This window comes from Eleutherodactylus coqui, chromosome 2 (assembly GCF_035609145.1).
Source record: "Eleutherodactylus coqui strain aEleCoq1 chromosome 2, aEleCoq1.hap1, whole genome shotgun sequence".
Classification (NCBI taxonomy): domain Eukaryota; kingdom Metazoa; phylum Chordata; class Amphibia; order Anura; family Eleutherodactylidae; genus Eleutherodactylus; species Eleutherodactylus coqui.
This window is the reverse complement of record NC_089838.1, coordinates 149,412,812-149,440,245: the sequence shown is the minus strand read 5'-3', so window position 1 is coordinate 149,440,245 and position 27,434 is coordinate 149,412,812. Positions and strand designations below refer to the sequence as shown.

The following is a 27,434-nucleotide window of genomic DNA, read 5'->3' as shown; positions in this document are numbered from 1 at the left end:
GTCTCGTGTCTGTCCGTGTCCAGCGTACGTGTAACGTGGAGAAGTGAATGAAACCTTGTTAACTGTGCGGTAATTTATTGTGCCATTTATTTGGTAGTCTGGCGTATTATACAGGCATGGAGTAGGGCTGCTGCTATTAGTTATAGCCAGTCAGATAGAGGCCATGCTGAGAACACAGTGTGATGCTTAATTTCCGGATGTTAGCGGGTTCAAAACACTTATATTGTATTTTCTACACACTGCAAGAGAAACATTTAAATGGAAAATCACAGTTTGAGAACTTTGTACACTGTGAGACTTGAACTTGTTATACAAATAACATAGTGCACAGCCGACTAAATTGTCCCAAAGTGTGCATTAAATAAGTCCAATACTTAGTGTAGATGAATTGGGGTCAGTGGGGAATAATGATGATAATAATCTTTATCTATATAGTGCCAACATATTCCGCAGCGCTTTACAAATCAGAGGGTACATGTAGAGATGAAGTCATAATATTAAAACAGAACAGTAGGTTTAGGGTCCTGCCCGCAAGAGCTTAGTCTGTGAGGAAGGGGGTGACATACGAGGAACAAGTCCTTATTCTGAACACTGGTCTGTCCAGCTTATATAATTAGGGTAGCATACATAATACTAAGTTATGCACCATGATCTATGGGCTTGTTCACATCAGCACTAGAGGTTTTTGTTTTCCTGCTCTGTTGAGGTAGCAGGAAAACAAATCTCTGACCAAATGAAACCGTCATATGATGGAAGTGAACCACAGTGAACAGATCCCATTGACTATAATGGGATCCTTATGGTTTTAATCCATCCAAACGATATTTTTCCAAATTTGAAAAGACAAAATAGCGCTGCATTCTGTACTATTTTGTCCTGTTTTTTTTTTCTTTTACGGAAATCCATGACGAAGCCTCTGATGCTGATTTGAACAAGCCCTGAGTTAACCTTTTTTATGAATACATGATAGGCCGGGCTCACACGAATAGGTCAGATTCCGCATGCGGGAGTCCCGCAGTGGATTCCAGCTGTGAGTCCGGACGGTGACCCTGTTAATTGCATATGGGCTGTGGGTCGCACTCCTCTATTGGCATCACTGGAGGCTTTCCGTACAGGTTTTGTAGTAAAATGGAGCATGCTGCGATTTTTCTTCCGATTGTGGCATACGCAATTTGTATCCGCGATTGTAAAGGAAAATTCGAAAATACATCCCTTTCAATGCCCACGTTTTACCACAGATCGTCTGCACAGATGCTGATCGCAAAATATGCAATTCAAATCTGGTTGTGTGAGACTTAGGATAAGAGGTGCCAAAAACAAAAAAAAAATTAGAATAAATAGCCAGAACTTTCAGATGCCGAAAGTTATACTGTAAGGGTCCATTTAGACGGAATGAATGTCGGGGAAACAATGCCCTTCACTCTTCCCTGTGTGTCCTCGCTCCTGTGCTCCTGCATGGGAGCTAGAAGCGCTGGCTTGCTTACAGATTGGCTAGCAGGGGTTGGAGCGGCTGCAGGAGATTTCTTTCCGCTCGCTACCCCGCCCCTCTCCATTGACTTAACATAGTGGCTGTTCAATACTGAACAACAGCTGTTTACACTGAACAATGAGCGATTATGATGCTGCATAAACGATAGACGATGAGCTAATCGCCCAGTGTAAATAGCGGCCGTTCAGTACTGAACGGCCGCTATGTTATGTCAATGGAGAGGGGCGGGGGAGCGAGAGGAGAGAAATCTCCACCAGCCTCTCCGCTGAGAGCTAATGATACTAGTTCCCGTGTAGGGAGGGGACGAGTGTTGGGCATCGTTTGCCCAACATTTGTCCCATCTAGAAGGGCCTTAAATCCACTCTCACACAAGCGCTTTTTACTATGATTACTGCGGCGCTTTGAACACTGCGCTAATCGCAGTACAACACTCCCGTTGATTTCAATGGTGCCTTGCAGACCTGCGCTCGAACGTTAGAAAGTGCTGCGATTTTCAAGTGCAGTCTGCTCTACTTTGATGCTTTTTCGCACTTTTTAACGCACCTCATAACCCATCACAATGATGGGGTGCATTAAAAATAAAAATCGTAGCATTTTACCAACACTGTGTGTGAGTGGCCTAAGTCTGGTTTCTTGGATTTAGTTTTTGATGATGTACGATGTAATTTTAGCCAAATACAGTAGTAGAAACATAACAGAGAAGTCTTTTACTGTTTTTTTTTCCAATTTTGTCTTAAGTTAAAGAAAAGAGCCTAAAAATGCACAATAAAATTGATAAAAAGAAAAATGTCTGATCCACTTATGCCATAGATATGCAGGGCAAATTCTTTGCCGCACATTTGCTGCAGTTTACAATACAATACATGTAAATGAAGTTTTAAAAAAAAATTTGTGCAAAAAAAATATTTTTTGAAAATCAGTATACTGTGAATCTTCCAATCCACAGCATAGCCGTTTATGAGCAGACATGTCACAGAGTTCTGTTCTGTAGAATCACCCTTTACAATGCAAATGAAATCGGCATATAACAAAAAAATCTCTGTTATGTCTTGACTTACCCCTAAACAACCATGCACCTCTATCTGTTGGACATGATTAGGAGGACCCCTTTACAGCCTCATGATGGAAAATAGAATATTTTCATTCACTGAGAAGCAGCACAGATCTTGAAACGTGAATTAAAAGCCACAGTAGTTAAAAATGTTGCACAGTGTTCATTTTCCCCACTAACCTCAGTTGAATACAGCGTAGTTCCCATTTGTGTTCAGACAACCAATCTTTCTCTTCCGCCATGGCAACAGGAAAATGTAATCTCTGCAGGGAACAGATCAATCTTTTGATAGAGCCAAATGGCACCAGACAGACCCCATTGATTGTTATGGGGTCCATCTGACTTCTGCACTATTTTGTCTGGACCTTGAGTGACAGTTCGACATCACCCATTGAAAGTGAGTGGTGGGAACTGCCTAATGGACATATTGACAGCGCCGGGGGCCGGACCTAAGAGAAGAGGTGAGTATCAAACAAAAAAATACGAGAGATAGTCAGAGGTGGCGCAGAGCTATGCTACCAGTCCCATTGACTTTATCTCATATCAGGTCCTCTTTAACAAATGCTTCAAAAACCTTCACTGAGGTACCATAAGCATCAACCAGAATTAATCCTCTATACTAGTACTGACACACGTTTTTGTTACAGTTCTTACAGGCAGTAGTCCTGCAGTACCCTACCGTATAACTGTACTCTAGTAGTTTTGAACATAGTAGTAAACATTAGAAACACACTGTCCCCAAAATATCAGTTTTAGAAAGAAATTCATTTGAATCTACATTTTATTGTAATTTAGTTTAGATACAGAAGTTGTTCTATTATTGGTTAGTATGGGCAATAAGACATTTTTAACATGAAGCCATTGAGTGAATAACCCAAATTTTTTCTATTGATGTTCAACGTCATACATTCCTTCCACATAATTTAGTAACCATGAAAAATTATTGATCACATAGTAGCCTTATACAGAACATATACCACAGAAAGGTCATTTATACCATCATTTCTCAGAGCCGATCCACTTTTTCACTAGGTCTAAGAATTAAAGAGGCTGTCTGGTTACAAATACACTTTTTAAAATTATAGACAAATCAGTTAAAACAATAAAATACACTCTACTTACCCTCCTCAGCCCTGACGATCTAGCACGGCTGCACCACACTTCTCCTAGTCTTTGTTGACAATGGAAGTCAGGTGACCATTGCTTGCCAATCAGAAGCCACAGCATAATCGTTTGGAAATTTTGTCACCATGGTGCCCAGTATATGAGCGCTGATGCCAGGAGAATGGGCAGTGATACTGCATCCTCTGGCGAACAGTTACACTGCTTCCTTTTGGCAAGCAGCGGCCACCTGACTTCCACTGTCAACATAGACTGGGAGAATTGCGGGGCTACAGTGCTGGATCTATGGGGATTAGGACAGGTAAGTACCGTTTATCTTAATATTTTGGCCTGTTTGGCTCCAATTGTAGAAAGTCAATTGTAACTGGACAACCCCTTTTGCAAAAATAGTAACAATGGAATGAGGTCTTCTATATGTAGCCTTTGTTATTTTGGGTAATTTCAACAATGAATGGGAGTACACTTCTTTAAAAAGTAGTTGTGTCTACACCATAATCCACAGACATGGACATTTAACTGTGCCATGCTCTGTCCACAGTGTGATATAATAGGCTATAACAAAGTAATTCACCAAGTTTCCATTTTGCAGGATCACCACTCTGGACTAAAGAGAAAATTGAACCTATTTTAATACAACAGGGTATGCCTCTGGTTTTGCCATGCAAACCTCCAAGGGGTTTACCTCCTCCTTTAATTTTTTGGATGGATAACTGTAAGTAATTTTTGTTCTTTCAGCCTTGCATGTATATAGCTATTAATATCTGTTGTCTACCACCATACACATATCATGAAATATGTCTTGTTCTACAAAAAACTGTAAAGTCCTTTTTTTGGCCACAACCACTTGTTTCAAAAAAGGTTATTCAGCTTTTACAGACCCTCCATGCTACTAACATTATTGCTCTAGAAATGATTGTTCAGAGCCTTGTATAAGTACCAGATAGCTCCCCCAAACATACTGCTGAGTTGTTAGTTCTGCTTTTGGTAAGGCGATGAATATACCATATATACTCGAGTATAAGCCGACTTTTTCAGCACATTTTTTATGCTGAAAAAGCCCCCCTCGGCTTATACTCGAGTGAGGGACTAGGTAAAAAAAAAGCAATACTCACCTCCCAGCCGGCGTCTGTGTCCCTAAGCACGATGGTCTCCCCAGCGGTGCGGCAAGCTGCACTGTAATTCTCCCCACTGTCATCTCTCTGCTGGGCTTTGAATTTCCCCGCCGTCAGCAAGTGAGCACTGTGATTGGATAGAGTGCCAGCCAATTAACTAATCACAGCCATTCAGTGATGTCATTCATTGAATAGCTGTGAATGATCGAGCGCCAGCTGTGATTGGCTGGCGCTTACTTGCTGATGGCGGGGGAATTAAAAACCGAGCAGAGAGATGACAGCGGGGAGAATTACAGTGCAGCTTGCCGTACCGCCGGGGAAACAGATGCCGGCTGGGAGGTGAGTATTGCGGGTTTTTTTTTTGCACCTAGTCTAACTAGGCTTCTACTTGAGGCACCTAGTTTTCTTTTTTTTTTGTGGTAAAATTTGGTGCTTAGGCTTAAACCCGAGTATATACGGTACATTAATCCTATAACACATGCTGCAGGATGGCCGAACTGAATAGAATTCTTGGCGGCTTTGTTTTTACTCTTGCCGTGCTTTGTGCTATTCAACTTTTTCCTATGTTAATAAATGGAATATTAGTAATATCAGCCTACAAGTGAAATTGGATCTAATTCAGTAATTCACATTGCTCTTTTTCCAAAGATTTCCAGCGTTTACCTCAGAATGGAAGAGTTTCCCAGGGTCTAAATGGCGACTTATACTTCTCAAATGTTCAGCCCCAAGACACACGAGATTTTTACATCTGCTATGCGAGGTTTAACCTTACCCAGACTATCCATCAGAAGCAGCCCATTTCTTTGAAGGTTCTAACAAGTAAGAATATTCTCTGCATTGTCTACTCCATCACCTACTAGAAAAATAAAAATGTTTGTGTATGAATGCAGAAATAGGGAAGCAGATCTCCTGCCTTTCCAACAGATGACAGGTTTTCTGGCGACAAACATCCAGAAATTTGTGGGTGTTTACAATATAGCAAAGGAAATAATTAGTAAGATAGGAATAAAAGGAATGTCCTGCCAGCGGCACTCTTTTTAATTTGGGTTTGGAGAGTAAAAACCAACAAACCATTTTTATATCCACACATCAAATAATGAAATGACTATTAATTTGGCATTCATCGCAGTTGTAACGTGCAGCTCGGACATTGTCTAAGCTCGGTGCCATGGCTTACTTTTCCTTGCATTTATGATGACAAACTAGTACATTTTTCAACCTATTTATTTGAAAATTGAGAATTATTTTGTTTTAAGGAGCATTTAAAATATATTTAAAAGCATTATATGGCGCTGAAATAAAGTGCAATGTTATACACAATGCTAAAACATGGTCCTAAAAGAAGATCTCGGTGGACTTACTTCAATGGCTAAGAGCACTACTTGCTTTGTTATTTCTTTCACCAGTAAGCTGCCTTAATATCCCACAGTGATAGAATCTCTTTAATATGATCTTCCGATCCTGGACTAATAAAGATGGCCGCACCGCTTCTCCGAATACCTCATCCACAGTGTGCATTAGGATGCATCAACAGTCTAGCACCACATGCTGCTCTGACTAGCCAGTGCTGCCCACATACACAGTATGCATCAGGTAGTCAGAGAAGCGGTGCGGCCATCTTTGTCTGTCCAGGACCAGAGGGTTGCTTTAGGTCATAACATTTGTTTACCATCGAAAAGTTCACTTTTATAATTGAAGCTAAACCTGTCAGGTGATTTATGGTGCCCGATTTGAGAACAGGTAATGATTGAGGTAGAGCAGGTTTATACAATTTGGAGCTGGATTTTTAGTCTAAAGTTACATTTGTGCACTGCACAGAACGTGCACGTATTAACCCATTGTTTCCAATAGATTCATTTACTTGGATTTTTTTCCTCTTGCACCATTAGTGCAAAACTGAAAAACTGGAGAAGGTGCTATTTTCGTATGATGCATGTGTGAGAACAGGACTTGCAATGTGCGGTGTCTCACACGTCACACAGCACATGGACAGGGTGTCAGTGGGCTGTGCAAAGGGAATTGCACCCAGGAATCTCAGGTGCAACTTGCTGTCATCTGTGTAAATATGACCTGAGGGTGGCCTCACAAGAGCTTTAGGGCAAAAACACATGCAGCAGCGCGACCTTTTTTTTGCCGTGAACAAGGATATTTTGCACCCGTGCCTTCACAAACACTGTGCATATTTGCACAGGCACCACTATGGTAGTTCACATGGGCAGCGAAATCTCTCTGCTCTCATTTAAATGGCGGTTAAGCCAAACTAGGTGCTGGTTTTCACGGGTATGCTGCAAATGCGCACTAAAACAGACCATGCTGCACTTTTTTTCACGCACGCAAGAACGAAAGGTAAGAGTGAACCCATTGAAAATAATGGGTTCTATTCTCTGCATATTGCGCAAGCAAATACTTTGTGTGAGGCTGCCCTAAACCCTGACAGGACTCCTAGGAGAGATGGTGAGAGTCCCATGCACAGTAATTGGCAGTTCTCCCTTTGTCAGTGTGCATACAAAGAAGGCTATCAGGAATGTGAGCTATGTAAGGGGGTCTCTCACTGTCTCTCTTAAGACCCATTAGGATTTACTCTACCTTTTCCCCAAATTCTGCTCCAAGTGATGTACAGCAATATATTACGGAGCTCAGCTTCTCTTCCTCTATCACATTCTGCTCTCAGGTGGGACAGCATAAATTGTCTGAGAGGTTCGCTTTCGACTGGTGCAAAGGGAAATATTTAGTTACAGAGTGCCTTGAAGGCCACCCTTTTGATTTCATTCAATTCTATTAAAAATGAGAATCATCATGTCATGTCATGCATACTTGTTTCTAGACGTTTCTTATTCCTTCACAGTATGTTTACTTTTCAAACTGTTTTATTTTGCTGTTTTATTTTTAGTGGATGCTATGAATGAAAGTATAGCTGCTAATTTAACTGAAACTGATTTTTATGGTGGTGAGTTTTGGTTAAAAAAAAAGACCCTATTTAGTATCTCTCTTAATACTATAATGAATCCACACCTTATCCATCTAATTACACGTATTCTTCTTTCCTCTTTGTCCATGTCACTATACCCCTTTTAACATATTGCTTTGCATTTCTCTCCATTCTTCCTAGTAATAGTATTAATGAAAGAGTACATGGAACGCACTTTCTTTGCTTCTGGAAACTTCACTAAATGATTATTCACAGTTGAATGAACTAAACACTACAATTCATATGGTTGTATTTCTAAATGCTTCTATGGTGAACACCCCGGGCTATAATCAACATAATGGATCGCTGAATACACATTTAGACATAAAACTCTAATCTTTTCTTGATTTTTAAATTGCTTCTAAATATAGCAGAATTCCCATGAAGATTATTTACCATGCATACAGTGCAAGACATTGTTATGGACGGGGCTGGGAAGGACCATATTTCTACTATTTTTTTGCATTCCTAAGAATATAGGCTTGCCCAAGAGTCACGGTACCACTGGTGACGCTTTCTTCTGTGTCGCAGGATTGGGTTCAGGGTGACGTCGCTATGTTAGCTGCGGTTCATGTGATTCAGTCCAGCCAGCTGATCAATAACCTTATTAAAGTTGTTTAGCTGATTGGCTGACTGGGTTGATTGACAGCCCAGTCAGCATCTTTCTGATGACATATATAAACAGACTCCTCCTAGCTGAGGTTGCTGGTTATACCTCTAGTGTTCTCGCCCTGTCAGGACTCTCAGTTGTCAGTCTTGTACTGTGCATTCCTGTATGTTCTGTACTTTAGGGTGCCTTCAGACGACCGTATATCGGCCGGGTGCCAATATACTGCGTCCCTCTCTGCAGGGGGGAGGAGACTGGAAGAGCCGGGTGCAGTGCAGTGAGCTCCGGCCCCCACTTCAGGTAGATAGTTCAGAAGTGCTGTCCTTTCTAACGAATTGGTGTTCTACGTCTAGTCCTTCTGTAGTCCCTAGTCCAGTTCCCTGGTTTCTCTTTGACTTTGGAGCTTGCCTCATACAAGCAGTGGGGTTGTCCTTTTTGGGTTAGGGGCTCCACTTTGAAGTGGGTTCTGCCAGGGAGGTTCATTGTGTTCTATTCAGTTCTATATTCCTGTGTTTTGTCCTGATCTGCGTCTAGCAACCATTAATTTTCCATTTGCATACCTGTCCAGACTGCATCTTGTTTGCTTTAGTTTGTCAATTGTCACAGACAGACCTGACACCCAGCTTTTTGTTTATAAAGGACAGTTTAAACTGTACAGTAATCATCCTGTTCTCAGTACTTGTTTCTTGAGTTGAACATAAAGTATAGGTTATCCCATTTGGAAAAAAAATCTAAATAGACCCTCATCCTTGAGTTGGTTCATGCCACCACTCCATTGTTGTGACAGAGAGCCCAGAGCTCATTCCCCCTTTTGTTCATTCCATGTTGATGCCTATGGAAAAGGAAAATCTGGCATATAGTAGGTTCACACTTGTAAATTGGGGGAACTGAACAGAGGCCCTCCATGAGGTCTATAGCCGCAGAAAGAGAACATGGTATTTAGCTCCTTATATTTTCTAATAATATTCATCTTTCCAAAAGGGTAGAAGTCCACTGAGTCTTGTGACCCGCATGCTATCAATCTTAAGACCATAATTTTTCTAAGGCTGTCTTCAGATTATAATTTTGATACACTTCAGTTAGCATGGTTAATTTTGAATGGTTTCTGTCGCTTTAGCATAGAAGCAAAGAAAAGCACTAAGTAATAGAAGCTGTATGAGATCATTTCTCTAAGCAGAGCACATTAGGATACTTCTTGTTTAGTTCTGGCCTTTAGTTGGAAATCCATTTAGCTCAGTTCAAGATGTGCATTGACTATTAATGAGAAGTATGCATTGTGCTATTAGTCTACATTATATAGTGGTGTAAGTTTTGGATGGTCTAATATACACTACAGCTCATTAATTTTAATACAACATCCCAATTGTCGATTTTTCGGAAATGAACAAGAGAAGCTAGTTTATGATGAATATTGATTCATTTGGGCAAATAAATATTGTGATTGCTGCTAAGGGTAGATACTTTGAAAGAAAAGTTTATGGAAATCAAGGCTTGATTCATTTGTAAACCATGTGTAAGAGTACAAAGCATGTTTATTTGCCTTGTTTGTAGTGTATTGTAATTAATGAGCAGTAGTGTATTGTATCTTTTGAATACAGTATAGACTAACAATACCTTGGGAAAGTATTCACCCCCCTTGGTGATTTTCTTCTGGTTCTGTTGCATTACAACCTGCAATTAAAATAGATTTTTGGAGGTTTGCACCATTGGATTTATGCAACAGCTTTGAAGCTGCAAAATACTTTTTGCTGTGACTCAAACAATAGATTAGTTTAAAAGGACAGTTTTAATGTGCATAAGTATTCAGCCCCTTAAAGTCAATACTTTGTGAAGCTCTCTTTTGCTGCAATTACAGATGTTTCTATAAACGTAGCACATGTAGACTTTGGGATTTTTGCCTATTTTTGTAGGCAAAACTGCTGCAACTCCTTCAAGTTAGATGTGATCAGCAATCTTCAAGTCATGCTACAGATTCTCAGTTAGATTGAGGCCTGGATTTTCACTTGGCCATTCCAAAACATTTAAGCGTTTCCCCTTAAATGACTGCGGTATAGTTTGAACAGTATGTGTAGCATCATTTTCCTGCTGTAAGGTAAACCTGCTTTGCAATCTCAAATTTCTGGCAAACTGAAACTATTTTTTTGTCAAGAATTGCCCTATATTTAATGTCATTCAACTTTCCTTCAATCCTGGCCAGTTTTCCAGTCCCTGCCAATGAAAAGTAATCCCAATACATGATGCTGACAACACAGTGCTTTACTATGGGAATGATGTTTTGAGGTGATATAAAGTGTTGGGTTCGTGCCACACAGGATTTCCCATGAGGGCCGAAAAATTCAAATTTAGTCTCGTCTAATCAGAGAAACATCTTCCATGTTTTTGGGCCATCTGTCATATGCTGTTTGGCAAACTTTCCTTTTTTATGGCCACTCTTCCATAAAGCCCAACTTTTTGGAGTGTATAGTGGTCCTAAGGACAGATACTTCCATATCCTGCTGTGGATCTTTGGAGTTCTTTCAGAGTTATCATTGTTACCCCCCCCCCTAAAATAAGACCTACTCCAAAAATAAGCCCTAGCACGAATTTTCAGGAAGGCTTGAAATATAAGCCCCAGCCAAACATAAACCCTAGTTACAGTTCATAAAAAAGTCAATAGGAATGCTTTAGGTGTGTGAAAAAAGCCGTAAAAATGCAATTGCTGCATTTTTACAATGCTTTTCAGGCAGGTCATCCCAGTCACTTACTTAGTAGACTCGGTTCAAATCCTTCCCGCTACTCTTCAGAGCCCTGGCGTGGTTTCCACAGTCCGCGGTTCAGGCAATCAATGCAACTCTCTAAAAACCAATCATAGCCAACGCTTTGTGGAGGCAGGATTTATGACTCCTGTAACCATGGTGTGATCCTGTGTTGGCGGCCGAGGGCTTTGTCTGCGTTTTTACTGCTTAGAATAAGCAGTAAAAACACCAATAGCAACAAAGGTTTAAACGCTCATGCGAGCGACAAGAAGGGTTGGAAGTGACGGGCTCTCACACACATATCAGGTAGTCCCGCTGTCGTCAAAATAAAACATCCTCTGAAAATAAATCCTGGCGTATCTTTTGGAGAAAGATCAATATAAGACCTTGTTTTACTTTCGGGAAAACTATATTTGTTGCGTTTTGGTGGGTGGCCTTCTCTTGTCAGTTTTCTGGCTGTGCCATATTCTTTCTATTGTGTTATAATTAGAGATGAGCGAGCCTACTCGGCCACGCCCCTTTTTCGCCCGAGTACCACGATTTTCGAGTACTTCCGTACTCGGGTGAAAAGATTCGGGGAGCGCCGTGGGTGAGTGGGGGGTTACAGCGGGGAGTGGGGGGAGAGAGAGAGGGCTCCCCCCTGTTCCCCGCTGCTACCCCCGCGCCGCCACCCCGGCGCCCCCCGAATCTTTTCACCCGAGTACTGAAGTACTCGAAAATCGCGGTGCTCGATCGAGTAATTACTCGAAATGAGTAGGTTCGCTCATCTCTAGTTATAATGGATTTATTGGTGCTCCGGTGGTGTTCAAAGTTCGGGATATTTTATTTATAACCCAACTTTGATCCGTATTTCTCCACAAGTTTCTCTTTGACCTGTTTTGGGAGCTCCTTGGTTTTCATGTTGCTTGCTCAGTGGTGTTGCAGACTCTGAGGCATTTCAGAACAGGTATATTTATACTGACCATGTGACATTTTGATTGCAACACAGGGGACTATATTAAACTAATTATGTGACTTATGATGTTAATTGGTTGGACCTGAGCTTATTTAGGATTTCATAGCAAATGGGGTAAGTTCATATGCACTCACAACTTTTCAGTTTTTATGTATCTATTTTTTTTAAACCAGGAGTTATTTTCATTCCACTGTAACAATTTTGTCAGGCCCATTGCATAAAATCCACATTAAAATCAATTTGAATTCCAGGATGTAATGCGAGAAATCAGGAAAAACACCATGGTGGTGGATACTGTTGCAAGCACTGTATATGAAGTGCATAATTTACATTTAAAAGGGTATACCTGCTTGTTATTTTACATTCTATATCTAAATGCATGTTTTCAACTGTATTGGCACATCGCTAATTGGTACAACTTTATTAGTAGATGAATATTTTATTGTAATTTCAGCTGGAAATATTGGGGGCAGGAGCTTAGTTTTAACTTTAAAGTTTCAGGGCTGCAAACTTGAATTCCACTAGGGTCATATCTCTGCTTCCTAACTTACATAAGTATGTCCCAGGGCTTGCATAATCTAGTAAGGCTGTATGTTATATTCCCTTGGTAAGCAATTGCATTCAAACCAACATAAATAAGGCATGACACTCCACAGCGTGGCTCATGTTAATCATTCGATAATATACACGTGTGCGCTTTCATTACATAAAGCCACTTCTGGCCTGTTACTAGGATTTCTTAATCAACTAAAATACGTTACATAAGTGGATATTAATGAATTATGAAATAAAGCTAGGAAAACAAGGAAGATGAATAGACTAAACTCTCATTTCTTTAACTGTATTTTCTCAACCCACTAGTAAACTATGCCTTCTTAAAATAAAACATCTGAGAATCAACCTTGCATGCGCTGTATAATAATAGTGTATTCCTTTCTAGCATTCAATTCTTTTCTATCTAATTGTTTCGATCTTGCTTGATGTTGTACCTGTAGAATTTTAATTTTATCTTTTTTTTACCTTTTAGATAGCCCGGTGGATAGCAGACCTCCAACGCTTTTAACACCCAGTGGCCAGACAAGTAATAAAACAGTGCTAAAAGATGAAGTACTTTTACTGGAATGTATTGCTGAAGGACTGTAAGTTGCTACCTGCATGCTCTACTTTGCTGATGTGGTATGGTCGTATGAAGTTAGGTATATGTGATCCAATTTTGTAGTCTATTGGCCTAGCCAGTTTTCTGCAGTTCTATGCAGAGGTCCATCTTGAAGCTTCTGGGTCCCATTGCAAAATCTACAACAGGACCCCTCACCTAACATGTGGCATTTATCATTCTGGGTTACTCCATTCAGCAATATAGATATTACTTGATGTGCTTAGAGCTATCTTTATGTCATATGTAATTACGTTATTGCAGCTCTTTCACAGATTAAATTATACAAATAGTTTATCATTATGAAAGACTACTCCGTTGTACATCAGTATTTGTGGGACAGTATATAGTGTTTGTAGTTACATGTTTAAGGACTCAGTCACACAGGCGCATCCAGGCGCCGATGCGCCCGTGTTACTGCATGACGAAGACGGCCGCACTGCAGGTGCGGACGACTCTCCGCAGCAACAGAAGAAAGAACACATGACCGGCAATGGGGCTGGTCATGTGTTCTTTCTCTGCACCTGCAGTGCGGCCGTCTTATCCTGCAGGAAGACGGGCGCATCGGACGCGACCGTGTGACTGAGCCCTAATGGTAAAATGTCAAGGAAGGACATTTAAAATGTATTTGTTGGGCTTACTAGAAAATATTTAGGAGCCTGTGTTCACATTTTAATGTTATTTGCCAAATTTTAAATTATTACTGTGGCTACAGTATGTACTGAGGTGTATTTACATGGCCAGACAGCATATGAATAGTGCAGTCTATCTGCATAGAGACTTTGTTGCCAATGAATAATGCACCTAAGTATTGAAAAAAACTACAGAATAAAAATGGTCCTGGAAATCTAATTTTATTAATGGGGTTGTCAGATGAAGACAACCACTTATATACTGTTTATAAAAAGAACAAAACACCTCCCAGTATGCTGCTACTGCCACCAATAGATGACAGGAACAGCGTGCTGATGATAATGAGATGATATCAATAGAAATACGGCAGCATTAGAGGTAGAAAGAGCTTTTTTCCAAACCTTTATTCGTTCCATATTAAAACAGGAAGAATCGGCAATGTTTTGACGTATGTGGTCTTTGTCTAGCTTGACAGAGATCCAGGTCAAAATGTTGCCGGTCCTTCCTGTTTTAATATGGAATGAATAAAGGTTTGAAAAAAAGCTCTTTCTACCTCTAATGCTGCCGTATTTCTATCGATATTTGGATTTCTTGGGGGTGTTTTTTGTTCATTGATCCCATACGGATTTTTTGGACTATTTTTGAATGAGTGCTGTTGGATTCTACATCTAGATAATGAGATGATGACACAAATGAATGATGATGAGGGTAGTCAAATAACGGAGCAGATGGTTAATGGAAGCAAAAATAACAAACTGAAAATAATTGATCCTAACTAGCTATTCTGAAGTCTTTCCATAATTTATCCCTGACACTGACCCTAACAGTAGACACCACTGTCCCTGAGTAGCCCTAAGATATTCCTAATGGGAACCCTATCTGAAATTTTGTCCCTGAAAAGCAATGAGAGGGCATTAGGACCTAGAGACAAGAAAAATAAACTGAGTACAATTGGACTAGAATCAGGACAAGACAGATGCAAACAATCTACAAGGCATGAGTCAAAGACTGGACTAGAAAACCACAGGAGCAAACTATACTGACAACAGGCAAATCTAGCCTTGGGTAGGAACAAAATAGTAGAAGCAAATAAGGAATACTGGATTTAAATGCACATATCATATGTTATAACCAGCAACCCACCGCAGAAACCAAGTATATTTAAAGATCTATCCAAAAAGGAGTTCCTCTTCCAAACGAGCCTGAGTTGTAGCAGTGTGGTTAGCTGACCCACTCTAATGTATCAGTATAGCAACAAACTAGTAAACAGGGAGTGATGAGCCAGCAGGAATATTGTTGTTCGTAACGCACACCCTCTCTCTCCCCTTAAAAAATGTAGGATTAACATTGATCTAGGAGCCTTCCAGCTTTTTAAAACATTGCTTATCAAAAATCAATGCTGCCTTTGTAGTAACAGTCTAAGGGGGCTCAAGGAGTAACTCTTGAATGAAAGACCTACATCTTAGGTTGACAGGGCTATAATTAGAAACATAATACATTTTACTTTGAAGGGAATGATCTTTATGATTTATACTTACTAATGATATACCGAGGTAAAGATAGACTGCACCTTATTAGATTAATGACTTCCAATTTAATGGGAGAACCTTTTTCTATATGGAATATGCTGATGAATAAAACAATAGCTCTCTTTAAGATTAGTCAATTCAAGGCCAGCTTAACCTCATAGTCTGATCTTCTTTATTGTCATGGTAACCACGGCCTCCGTTGACAAGCGCCCACTTTGAAATATTATCCTCTTGTAATGTAGTGATAGAAGCAGAGATCCTACAGCAGTGTTATCTCACTTATTCTTCATCTACTACTGATTTTTAAGTTTATTGACACGGGCTGTGCAAACCCATGTGCAACATATTGGGCTATGGAGTAAGTTAAATATTTTACTTCTAGTGGACAGTTAAAAAATATGATCCACCGGCTTATAGTTCACTGTTCGAGCAGCCAACAGATAAAACAGGGATTATGAGAATAGTAAAGATGACCTAAATGTGATTTTGAGTGAATACGGTATATCCAGACGCCCAGAGCAGCTACTGCATGTTGTTACAGGGTGATTACTGCAAAGTCATTGCTTATGTACTATATTAACATGACATTTTGAATAATTGGGACTTTTTTATATATTAAAGTTAGGTATGTATTTATGTAGGGTATGCTGTGATATATGTCATTTCTGAGCAGCAGTACGTCTAATTCAGCGTGTTGTGCTTTTCATCACATGGTCAAAGTGACAGAAAGCTTCATGTGCCTCCTGATAATACCTACAGTAATAATATGCAATTGAATGTGTTCTAAAATACCAAGAGATTTATTTTCCACATTAATAACAGAAGTGCATCTCAGATCTTGTGTGAATTAAGTGCCATATAGTTTCATCTGAAGCCCTGTTCTCGATATGATTTATCACCTGACAATGTAGAGTGAGTGCAAATGAGCATATAGAATTGTTTGAGTTTTTTGTAGACCTCCTGCAGACGGCAGAGCCAGATTCCGCATGTGGAATCCGGTCCTGGCAGCAGCGGCGTTCGCACGTACCTGTTTATCTTTCTTCTCATCTGTACTGCGGATGGTCTACACGACTCGCCGTTGAGTCAGTACAGATTTTTTTTTAAGTCTTGCTTTTCCGGTGTCATTGCCTAGGGATGACGCGGAATCCAAGACTACCCTGTTTGTAGGTGAGTTTAGAGCCAATCACTAGCCACTAGAGCTGATATCTTATGAGTTGATGCACAGATAACCTATGTGATCTGGATGATCTGTCCTTACAAGTAAAAAAATATAGACAAAGTTTACGTTGCAGCTAAGATATAGCATGCACATTTTCTGTATAGGTAGAAGACAGGTCATCAGAATAATGTCCTCTAGTGTGCTCTAGGAACCACTGTTCAACACAGTAAAGTTGATACAAATGCCACAAATATTACCTTGATTGTGATCACATGGCACAGAAAGTTATTGTAACTTAAGGCTGAAAACACACTGCTGTAGGCTCAACTGTGCTCGGCAGCAGAGGCGTAACTTGAAGATCCTTGGCCCCAATGCAAAATCTGTAATGAGGTGCCCAACTATAATACTTTATTCATAGTACTGGGCTCCGTATATGGAGAAGAGAGGCCTTATTGGCCCCTGGGCCCAGGTGCAACTGCATCCCCTTATAGTTACACCCCTGTTCAGCAATATGGAGCATACTTCGCGTAAACGGGAGAGATTTCTTCTCCGTCGCCGGCAGTTAAAACTGTGTGGTGGAGCATAGGAGTTTGACAAAAGAGGCGGGAAGACAGCGACTGCCCTATCTTCCCCGCACGATGTGTTCACTACATGCGGGAGAGATAGGGCAGGCCCTGTATTTTCTCGGCCATACAGATCATAGCCAAGAAATCACCACAATGAAAATGAAACCACTGAATGCCAAATAAGATCAGTGGGTTTCCTATTGGCCGGTTATATGGCCATGATTATCACAGCTGTATAATGGGAGAAATTTAAGCTCATGCGTTTAAGCCCTGATCCATTAAAAAGCCCTTGTTCTATTAAGACAACAAAACCCATTGTAAAGTAATTGAAAGTGTAAAGAAACCACTCTGATAGAACGCCACAACGTGATATTGTGTCATGTTAAGGGCCCTTTTACACACGACAATAGTCGGGCACAGATGATCACACCTGTACTTTTCCACAGGAGTGATCATCGCTCAGTGAACAAAGACAAAGGGGATCGGGGATCATTCTGGCCTGTCCGCTTCCATTCAGAGTAAACAGGCAGTTGTCCATAGATGGCCTGTTTACATAAGCCGATTATCGTTCCGTTTTATGCATGCAGAAACTAACGATGAACAATAAGAAAACAAATTATCGTTCGTCATTCAGTCGCTGCAAGCATTTAAACTGATGGACTTTCTTTCAGATTCCCGCTATCCAGCAAGAATCTGAATAATGATCGTCTCGTGTAAAAGGGCCCGAAAGTCAAGCTAAAGAAAAACTCATCTGTACACGACTAAATTGACAATATATTCTGACTGTACTAGTACTTGTTCCCTGTTTTGCATACTTCTCTTTTACACCTGTTTTATTGACTCCGTGTTGTTCCAGTCCCTAAACGGCCCTTTCAAAATGTCAGAACAAAAGCACTGAACACATGAAATAAAAGAAAGCTCTGTTTAGTCAGTAATCAAACTATTGTATTCGTACAATCTGGCTGCACATACATCTATTATGTTCGCTGTCACTCCGTGGCCTTTTGTTTCTTCTGCCTCATTTAATTTAGTGGAAAGCAACATTTGTGTGTATTGCGGGAACACACTCGGATAGCACTTTATCACACAGTAATTGCTCATTTTCACATAACAAGAACTTGCCAGAAGCACCTTTCATGAGCTGTTTTTCTTATTCCTGATTTACAACATGCATGACATCTAATAAATTAGCAGAGTGGACATATGATTAAATAGTGAATGCCGTACAAAGCTGAGTACAGTGTTCTCTTCCATCTTCTGTTGTACAATAAATATTACAGTTATATAGGGGTTTTTTTGCATTTTCAATTGACCTTTTCTTTAGGTGGCTTTACACGAGATGACTGTCGTTCCTGTGCTTTCACACAGCAGTGATAGTTGTATAGGCAATGGATGCGGAACGCGCTGGAGATCTCCTCCCCGCCACCTACCTCCATCACTTGTAAACAGGCAGCCGGTCAAAGAGGAAGGACTGCCTGTTTACAATAAGCAAGAAGTCACCTACTAGTCACTTCATTTCACAGAGCTGAAACAAAGTGACTAGCAGTTACTGAAGGATTTCTCACTCAGTTCCTTGTCAGGTTCCTTAATTACACAGGATAACTATCACTGAAAATTGCTCTTTTAAGCAACTTTTTGGCCGATGTACCATGTAAAACCACTCTTAGGGTAGGCCATCGGTATATGTTTAATATAGGTCCAACTCCTTGGACCCCACCAAATAACAGAACTTAGCAGCTAGAATGCCTGGTATTGCAGCTGAGCCAAATGCGCTTGAAAGGACTGCACTGTAGTACCAAGCACAGCTTCTCTAGTGTGCGCCTGGCAAGGCTGGCAATACAGAAGGGCAAACTAGGCAATTGCCCAGGGGCCCGATGTCTTCTGTGCCGCTACTGCTATTCAGCAGCAGAACTGCCCACACCTGTAAAACGCCAGGGAAATGGCTCCTCGATGCATTGTAAAGACTCCTGAGTTTTAACAGTGCAGTGGGAAGCTGGTTGTCCGGTGTATTGCAAGTGTGAGCAGTGCTGCTGTTGCTGAATAGCAGTCAGGATGATTTGATGACCCAACGAATACTTAATTGCTGGGGATCCGCTGCACTGGATCCTCAGTGATCACCCAGCATGGCTGTCAGGTGTGTCATAGGAGACTGGGGTGGAAGTGGCCTAGCTGTTTTCACTGTTATTGAAATCAGTGAGAGCATTTACCTAAAATGAAATTATATTGATGAAAAATCACTCAAAGGTTCTGGCCACTAAGGATTTCCATTTCTCCTAACTTCCTGTCAATTAATTGACAGGAGACAGGATGACAGAACAGGAGTAGAGGAGGGGGATGAATCATGATGTTCAGAGGTAAGCGGGTAGGAGCAAAGGAGACACGCAGACTCTGCCTGCAAACTATTAGTAAGTCACTATTTAATGTGTTTTAGCAACATAATTAATGTCTCCACTGCTCGCTCTTGCTATATACTGTCCTACGACATGATTTTATGTCTGTGTATTTTACAGACAGTTACAGAGCAAAGTATGCAGTTCTCTGTGTACCAGTCTATAGAACACAGCACATCAGCCATGCTCCTCCACCAGTCCTAACAGGATTGAGGATTATATGTACACCCTGCAGAGGAATAGTGCAGAAAATAATGTGATAAACCCCTACTTTACTGGTGATAGTATTATATTCTGTAATTTTTTTTCCTTTTTTATCAGACCTGATGGAAATGTATTCCTCCTTTCCCATGACAGATATACAGTAATACAGCTGTATCATTGACATCCTTGAAGGATGGCGTGCTACATCTGTAGCGTAAAGTGTCCAGTGCATGACCACTGATATTTACTTTGAACGGTGGCCATGCTACGCAAGTAGTGTAGCCGCGCCAAGCTGCGACTTACTAGTGCAGCAAACCACTAATGCGTTTGTGGTGATACATCTGTATTACAAGGGGATGTCTAGTTTGAAAACCCATTTTCATATACCCTGGCAGAGAATTCACAGGATCTTGTAGAGTATTATAAATTAGTCGAAGAATTTGCATTTAACAAAAACAGGTGCAAAAATGTATATAATGAATTAAACTCAAAGTTAAATTAAATTAGATACTCCAATGTTTTTTGTGGGGAATGGGTGTATTAAATTATTCAGAAAACTGTTAAGTAAATTTGCAATGGAAAAAAGCATAACAAGAAAGAGACAATAATTTCCTCATTCTCTGTATGTTATGCATTCCTAACACTTGTGGAGTATTATAAAGTTATTTTTCTTCCTTTTTTTTTAGTTATATATCTTTTAAACAAAAATTTTCAAATAACATTAGCAAATTTGCTTAATAAAATACTGACCATTATAATCAACATTATCATAAAGTAACAATATAAATAAACAATCGCTATTGGTCATAACCCCTTGTAGGTTAATTACTTGTGATTAATATTAACATGCTTCGGTAATCCCAGATTCATTGGTAATCCATATTAACCTAACCACAAAGACCCCACCAAACACCAGTAACCCTTTATTGGGGGTTCTCAATCAACCAGTATTAATCCTTCATAAGGCAAAGGAAAGAAAAGAGAGAAAAAAAGAAAGGAAGAAGAGAGGTCAACAGCCCCACCTCTAACCCCAAGCCTGGACAGTCTATAGTCCCTTTCTAATCTAATTATAGAGCCTTTTGCTGTTCAGGCCTCCCCAGAGACCTGAACCACTTGGCTTACCCTATATTGGTACAGTTCCTTCCGCGAGCCATCCAGCGCGCGCTGGGGATCCCCGTAAATCTATCCAAGTCTCCCAAGTTGTATTATAGGCTGCCCAATTAATATCGTCCTTAGCTCTAAATTCCTCCATATGGTTCATCTCATCCATAATTAACAACCAGCTGATATGTGTGGGTAGAACCTGAGAATTCCAAGATCGCGGGATCAAGATTCTCATGGCCAGAGTGGAAAAACGTAGGATGTCTCTTTTATTAGTTGAATATGAAGCTGGTAGAATTGAGAGAAGGACGAGCTCTAGGGTAAATACCACAGATCTTCCCCTTAAGTATATTATATAGTAACTCAATTTCCCTCCATAAATTCATTATTGGCAGGCAAGACCACCAGATATGCACAAAAGTAACTGTCTCTTCCAGGCATCTCTAACATCTGTCAGGAGTCCAGGGGCATAACCTGGAGAGGCGGGCCGTAGTGTAATACTACCTCACCAGGAATTTATAATTCCGTTCCTGGTGTCTTCCTGACACATAAAGCTTATAGCTCATGGTTAAAGACCTGGACCAGTCCTCGTAAGATAGGGGATAGCCCAATTCACTCTCCCATTGTAGCCTAAACCATACCTCATGGTTCAGTAACTCCCTGGCTACCAGAAGCTCGTAGATCAGAGAGATCTCTCCCTTCGGAACCCCGGGGGGAGGCACATAGTTCCTCAAAGGGCTTACACTGGGTGGTCAGAGTCGTAAGTGGACCTTGACTGTGTATAAAATGCTGCAGCTGAAGATACTGGAACCATGTGTCCATCAGGGGACCCCCATCTCCTAGGAGCTGGGTTAATGTTTTAATCCCGTATGCCTGCATGATATCTCTGATCCTAGGCTACTTATTGGCTGTCGCAGTCACATTTTGGCCACTTGTAAAGAAAGACTAGAAGGACCGCAGAAGCAGAAGTGCTGGATTATATATTTAATGCAAAGTACTGTGTCATAATGGTTTCTTTATTTCTTTTACAGACCTACACCAGAGATCCGCTGGAATAAAGAAGGTGCAGAACTGCCTAGCAACAGAGTTTTTTATGAAAATTTTAATAAAACTCTAAGAATAATTGGTGTGTCAGAAGAAGACTCTGGCAAGTACAGATGTTCAGCTCAAAATAGCAGAGGGTCGATTCACCATGTCATAAAAGTTATCGTTAAAGGTAGGTGATAGCCACACTGCACCAGAAGCTTCCTCCCTGCTCTTTGGGTATTTCAAATTATTTATATTTACAGTACAGATGATCTCAGTATATTCTCATCTCCTAGACTATATTGTTAATATGAGGATGTGACTTGGTAGAGATGATGCGCTGCTAAAAACAAGAATACTCTTAAGTTTTGTATAGAAAGTAGGCCTCGTTCACACAGTGCAGTCTTCTCCCACAAAAAACAGGAGTGAATCATGAAGAGAGGAAAAGTATAAAGGAAAGACTTTCACCTCTCCCCATTAAATAAGTGCCATACATACTGCTCCAAAAGTGTTGGAAATCAGTCTGTACGGAAATCTACAGCATTCTCTCCATTGCCTTCAATGGGGCAAAAACCAATAGAATACAATACAGCAAGTCAAAAATGTTGTATTCTTTACATGCAGTACTGCAATTTGGTTTGCCACAGTCAGTTCTTGGAAAAAGATTACGTTACAAGGGAAAACCAAAACCACATGTACGTAAAATATTTGCTCCTTGCTTTTATTTCAAGATGCTCTAATTTAGGGCTCGACCAGGTTTGCTTCCAGAAAGATTCACAAAGTTTTTGATATTTTATGAACGGAACAAAAAAAGACCAACGCTTCTTGTACATGTACTTTTATTTTTGTATGGGCTCCTTCCTTAGTCTAATGAGACATCAAAGTTTCCACTCCAAAAACTTGTACTGTGTGGAGGAGTCCCTAATACCCCCCATATTAACAAACTGACACCCTAAATATGCCTCTTGTAAAAACTATTGTCTTGTGAAGCTGGAATACCCTTGTAAATGACTGAAGAGCCTGAATTCTATGGATACCCAAATGTTTACACAGTGCAGCTATTTTGTACTCTCTCTCAGAGCTACATCGTTGCTAAATACTGCATCAACTATGATATGGCCCTGACTAGAATGATCATCTGCTCTTTCACTCTGAATTGTCCTTCGATATGGACCTCTTGTGCTTCCAGCACTGGAGTCTGTATAGAGCAACAGCATACTTGCTCACCCTCCACTCCATAGAACCTATTCCTCCCCAGAGTCCTACACTTATCTTGTCGATAGGTAAAACATTCTTATTATGGGTAAGTCCTTTTAAGGCATTTGTAAAGTATGGCTTAAAATGGGTTCGCAATGTGTTTTAGTGTGCCCAGACTTTCCGTCATGGGGTTTCGTCTGAATCACTGAAAATGGCAATCAGACGAAAAATGGAACCCTGAATGGAGCTGTAGACTTTAATTAGTCAAAAGGAGACCAAAGATGTTTCCGTTTGACATGATTTCTATTCCTTTCCATTCGTATAGTCATTTATGCTATTATGAATTCCAAAATAAAAGGAAAGAAAAGGAAACTGGGTCAGGCAGAACTTTGCTTTATGTTTGACATATCATGCAGCTCACAAACATGAACAGACAATTAGGTATACATTACAAGTACAATAAAAAAAAAGTACAGGAGTAATAACAAAAGTAGCACAAATAAGTTACAGAATGATTCCAGTTGCTCGTAGCTTTCTGTAACATAAGGGACATACATTGCAAATATCAAAACACAGTGGTGCAGATTGACTAATACTGTCTAGTTCTAATAAATCTACCCCACTGTTTTATGACATTTGTAATATATGTTCCATATAGTGTAAATGTAGACTAGACAATCTTAGGCCGCTTTCATACAGCTGAGAAAATCGCACAAGATTTCTGCGTGACACACAAATCTTGCACAAATACATGAGCAGGAAAAATTGCAGCGTGTCCTGTCTTTGGGCATTCCCTCAGAATGCCACACCCAATGGGGCAGGAAAAACATTGTACAGTGTGCGAGGTGCATGCGATGCCTTGCAAAGTTTCCCATTGAATCGCTATGCGTTTCAATGGGATGCTAGGCGTTTTTGACACAAATACGCCTCGCATCCACGGAGAGACCGCTCGTCCTGGAGCGCGATACCAGGCCGAGTTTCAGGGACCGATATTACGCCCATCCATGTGAAATTAGCCTTAGAGAGTGTGTTCACAGGTCGCTGACTTGCTGCAGATTTTGTCACAGATTTTGGTACAGACCTGCAGCAGATTTCATCCATTAAGTGGAATACAAATTGAAGGGGGGACATCTCATGCCGTTGTCTGCCTTCTTTGTGAATTGGACACACATTTAGCATTGTGACATTTTTGCCAATTGACGTGATTCTACTGCTCATGAAAGTGAGCTCCTCTGCCATGCTCTTATTACCGGAATGGCTTTCTTTAGCCCTGCAGCTTTCATTTCAATGTTGTGCATTGTTCGAATGAAAGTTAGAAACTTACATTACATTTTTCTTTCATGGTCGAGGTTTTTACGGACAGTCCATTATCCTACAAACGGTGAACTGAATATAGGACGACTCCAGAGCTAGCAGTGATGTTTTATGGATGGTGTTCTAGTTGTGTGAGGATAGGCGTACACAAGAAATTGCAAACATATACAAATAATGGAATTAATCATTTCTACCATCTAAATGTTCAAGTTTTTTTTTCAAAGTGCTGATGAGATTTATTAAGCCCTCTAAACAAAGCGGAGCTTAAAGACCCATATTTTTCCAGCGTTTATTATCCTTTTTCAGAGTAATGTTGGAGAAGAAGCCGGTTACCATGGTAATCTTCAGTAATGCTTTCTATTCTTGTCCAAGTGATTTACTCTACAAAAAAAGCCCAGAGCTTCCTATGCCATACTGATGAGCCTTGTGTTTCCTATGCATACAGAATATACATGTACAATGTACTCTTGAACCTGTCTAAGCAATGTCTGACTTGAATAGAAACTGTAGAAGTTCCAGTGATCTACATTATATAACTCATATTTCCTTTATTTGCTTTATGAGTGTCCTTTTTGTTGCATTTGACAACAATGCACCACAGATTTGTTATGTCAGTTTAACAGGCATTGCTATGTATCTTTTAAAAGGAACCTGGTATGCGGACAGACTGCTTTATATTCACAGAGGCTCATTTACATCTCTAATAATGCTGCACAAGTGGCAGAAAGTGTTCCCACTCCAGCCTGAAAATATCATAGTTGCCATTCTTCCTTTCAACAAACAGTGGTTAAATAGCTTATCTATAGGATAACTCTATGGACCTATTAGCCACCATACCTAACAAAGGAGTGCCTTACATTGGGCAGCATGGTGGCTTGGTCCTTAGCACTGTTGACTGCAGCACTGGGGGCCTGGGTTCAAATCTGACTTACATACCATATTTCGGCCTGTTTGGCATCAGTAATACAGAAGTGTGTCCCAGGCTGACCATACATTCCTATGATGTTCAGAGCTCGGATCAGAAGACCCGCAATCAGGCTTGGATTCACTACCATATTACAGATGCAAAATGGAGGCCAAAATATGGTAGTGTGTCACTGGCCTTAGTATGACATCTGCATGGAGTTTGTATGTCTCTGTATATCTCCCTATGCTTGTGTGGGTTTCCTCTGGGCACTCTGGTTTCCTCCCACACTCCAAAAACATACTATGGGTGAGTTAAAAAAAATGTGTAATTCCCAATGGGAACAGAACCCCCTAATATCAAGTAATGTAAAGTGCTGCACAATGTGCGTGTGCTATATAAATAAAGATGATTATTACATAACATCAGCACTGAAAGTGCCTATTCTAAGTTTTCCTACACTTAAAGGGGTATTCTAATGTACATCACCACAATAACTCATTTTGGAATAGGTTCACTGCATTGGGTCTAGCTACATTCTTCATTTTCTATCAATGTCACATGACCTTCCGCCTGAAAAATATCCCCACTTCCTCTAACATCTTGTCTGCATCTGCCCCTTCCCCCCCGGACCATAGTCTCCAACATCCTGTGAGCAGTGCATGATGGGAGAACAAAGGGAGAAGCACTACGTTGTATTGCTCATGTGCAGTTCAGAGTGCTGTAAGCTCCTGTCTGTCGGCTTCAGCCTACTTTCTCTGAGAGGAAGGTAGGTGCTGGTAAGTTGTAGGACCTGTGGGCAGATCTGAAGTGGTAAGCTGGAAGTTGTAGGTAGCAGTCTGTTGCTGTGTTGACTGCAGAAGTGAGGTACATAAATATAACGGCAGATCGGCGGCTGCAAGGGACAAAGAAGATCCAGAGTGGCAGATAAAAGGTGCAGGTTGCCACTGCTTAGCTGCACCTCCTAGATTTCAGTATTTTTAGAATTTCCATTTTGTGCCTGGGAAACCCCTTTAATTTGCAGGCATCACCTCCCCCCCTATTTAGCACATTGACTGTTTCTGATATCAGTGTTGCACACTACGCAGATGAATAAATAGTGAGATTATTTAGCATGTAGTCATATATTTCTCTGTCTGTGAAATTCCATTTTTTTGCATCAGCGCTCCAGTTACTATTGAAATATTCATTTCTTTTCTAGCTGCACCTTATTGGATCACTAAGCCTGAAAATCTCGTACTGTCACCGGGAGATGATGGGACATTGATCTGCAGAACCCATGGGAATCCTGCTCCCAGCATTACATGGTTAATAAATGGAGTTGCAATTGAATGTAAGTAAAGATTTCTTACAGCATTCTAAAAAAGTGTAATTTATCAACAACATACTGTACATAAGTCATATGGACACATCGTATACGAAATCCAGAAGGTTGAACAAAAATGCCTTTTCTTCATCCTTCCTCAAAACTACATCTGGGAAGGTGTAACCTTGTATTACTGACCCTCTGAGATCAGAAAGACTCTGCTTACATCTGTAGTCTAACGTACGGAATGTTCTACACGGTGATAATTTAGAACCTTCTCAATCAATGTCATTACCCCATAACATTTAAGCCAATTAAATGGCCTCATATCATCTGGCCAAAGACAACAGCTGTGTAAATGCAGAGAAAGCATACTTACTGCTCTTAATGTTATCTATGTTGTATTTCTAGTGGCTCCTAATGATCCGAGTAGGGTGGTAGACGGGGATACTGTCATTTTCACAAAAGTGCATGAGCGGGCCAGTGCAGTCTTCCAATGCAATGCTTCAAATATTTACGGCTATGTATTGGCAAATGCATTTGTGAATGTACTTGGTAAGTATATCTGTTTTAATTACTTGAATTCCATATAATGAACTGCCAGTCTTTACAGAGCTGCAGTTGTAGTATTATTTTGTGTATTTATTTTATTATTTTGTAATTTGGATTATAAACTAATGTTTATGTAGTGTTTAATGTAATTTATATTGTGAAGTGCTTTTTGTTGTATTGTTATATAAATAGCATTGTTTAGCAGAATGTATGTATTTTGTGTTTCAGCGGAGCGGCCACGGATTCTTTCATCAGAAAAAGTTTATCAAGTCATTGCCAATAGACCTGCCTTGCTGCACTGCAAATCTTTTGGTTCACCTGTTCCAAACATAGAATGGTAAGTTGGTAACTCAACCAGAAA

At 40.4% G+C, this 27,434-nt stretch overlaps 1 protein-coding gene across 10 annotated transcripts in view; it reads left to right on the top strand.

Annotated features, from left to right (window-relative positions):
* The window catches only part of NRCAM (neuronal cell adhesion molecule), a 208,803-nt gene that overhangs the window by 124,789 nt on the left and 56,580 nt on the right, over window positions 1–27,434 (top strand). For 7 of the 10 annotated variants that reach the window (XR_010790315.1, XM_066591753.1, XM_066591757.1 and 4 more), the window contains exons 5-12: window positions 4,252–4,374; window positions 5,423–5,593; window positions 7,665–7,721; window positions 13,067–13,178; window positions 21,806–21,990; window positions 26,417–26,548; window positions 26,933–27,076; window positions 27,302–27,410. Coding sequence is in view for 9 of the 10 variants with exons in the window: in XM_066591753.1 (XP_066447850.1) it covers window positions 4,252–4,374; window positions 5,423–5,593; window positions 7,665–7,721; window positions 13,067–13,178; window positions 21,806–21,990; window positions 26,417–26,548; window positions 26,933–27,076; window positions 27,302–27,410 (1,033 nt within the window). In the remaining variant the exon portion in view is untranslated. The remainder of the gene's footprint in view (window positions 1–4,251; window positions 4,375–5,422; window positions 5,594–7,664; window positions 7,722–13,066; window positions 13,179–21,805; window positions 21,991–26,416; window positions 26,549–26,932; window positions 27,077–27,301; window positions 27,411–27,434) is intronic. The other 3 variants (XM_066591755.1, XM_066591758.1, XM_066591761.1) reach the window with 1 other exon arrangement.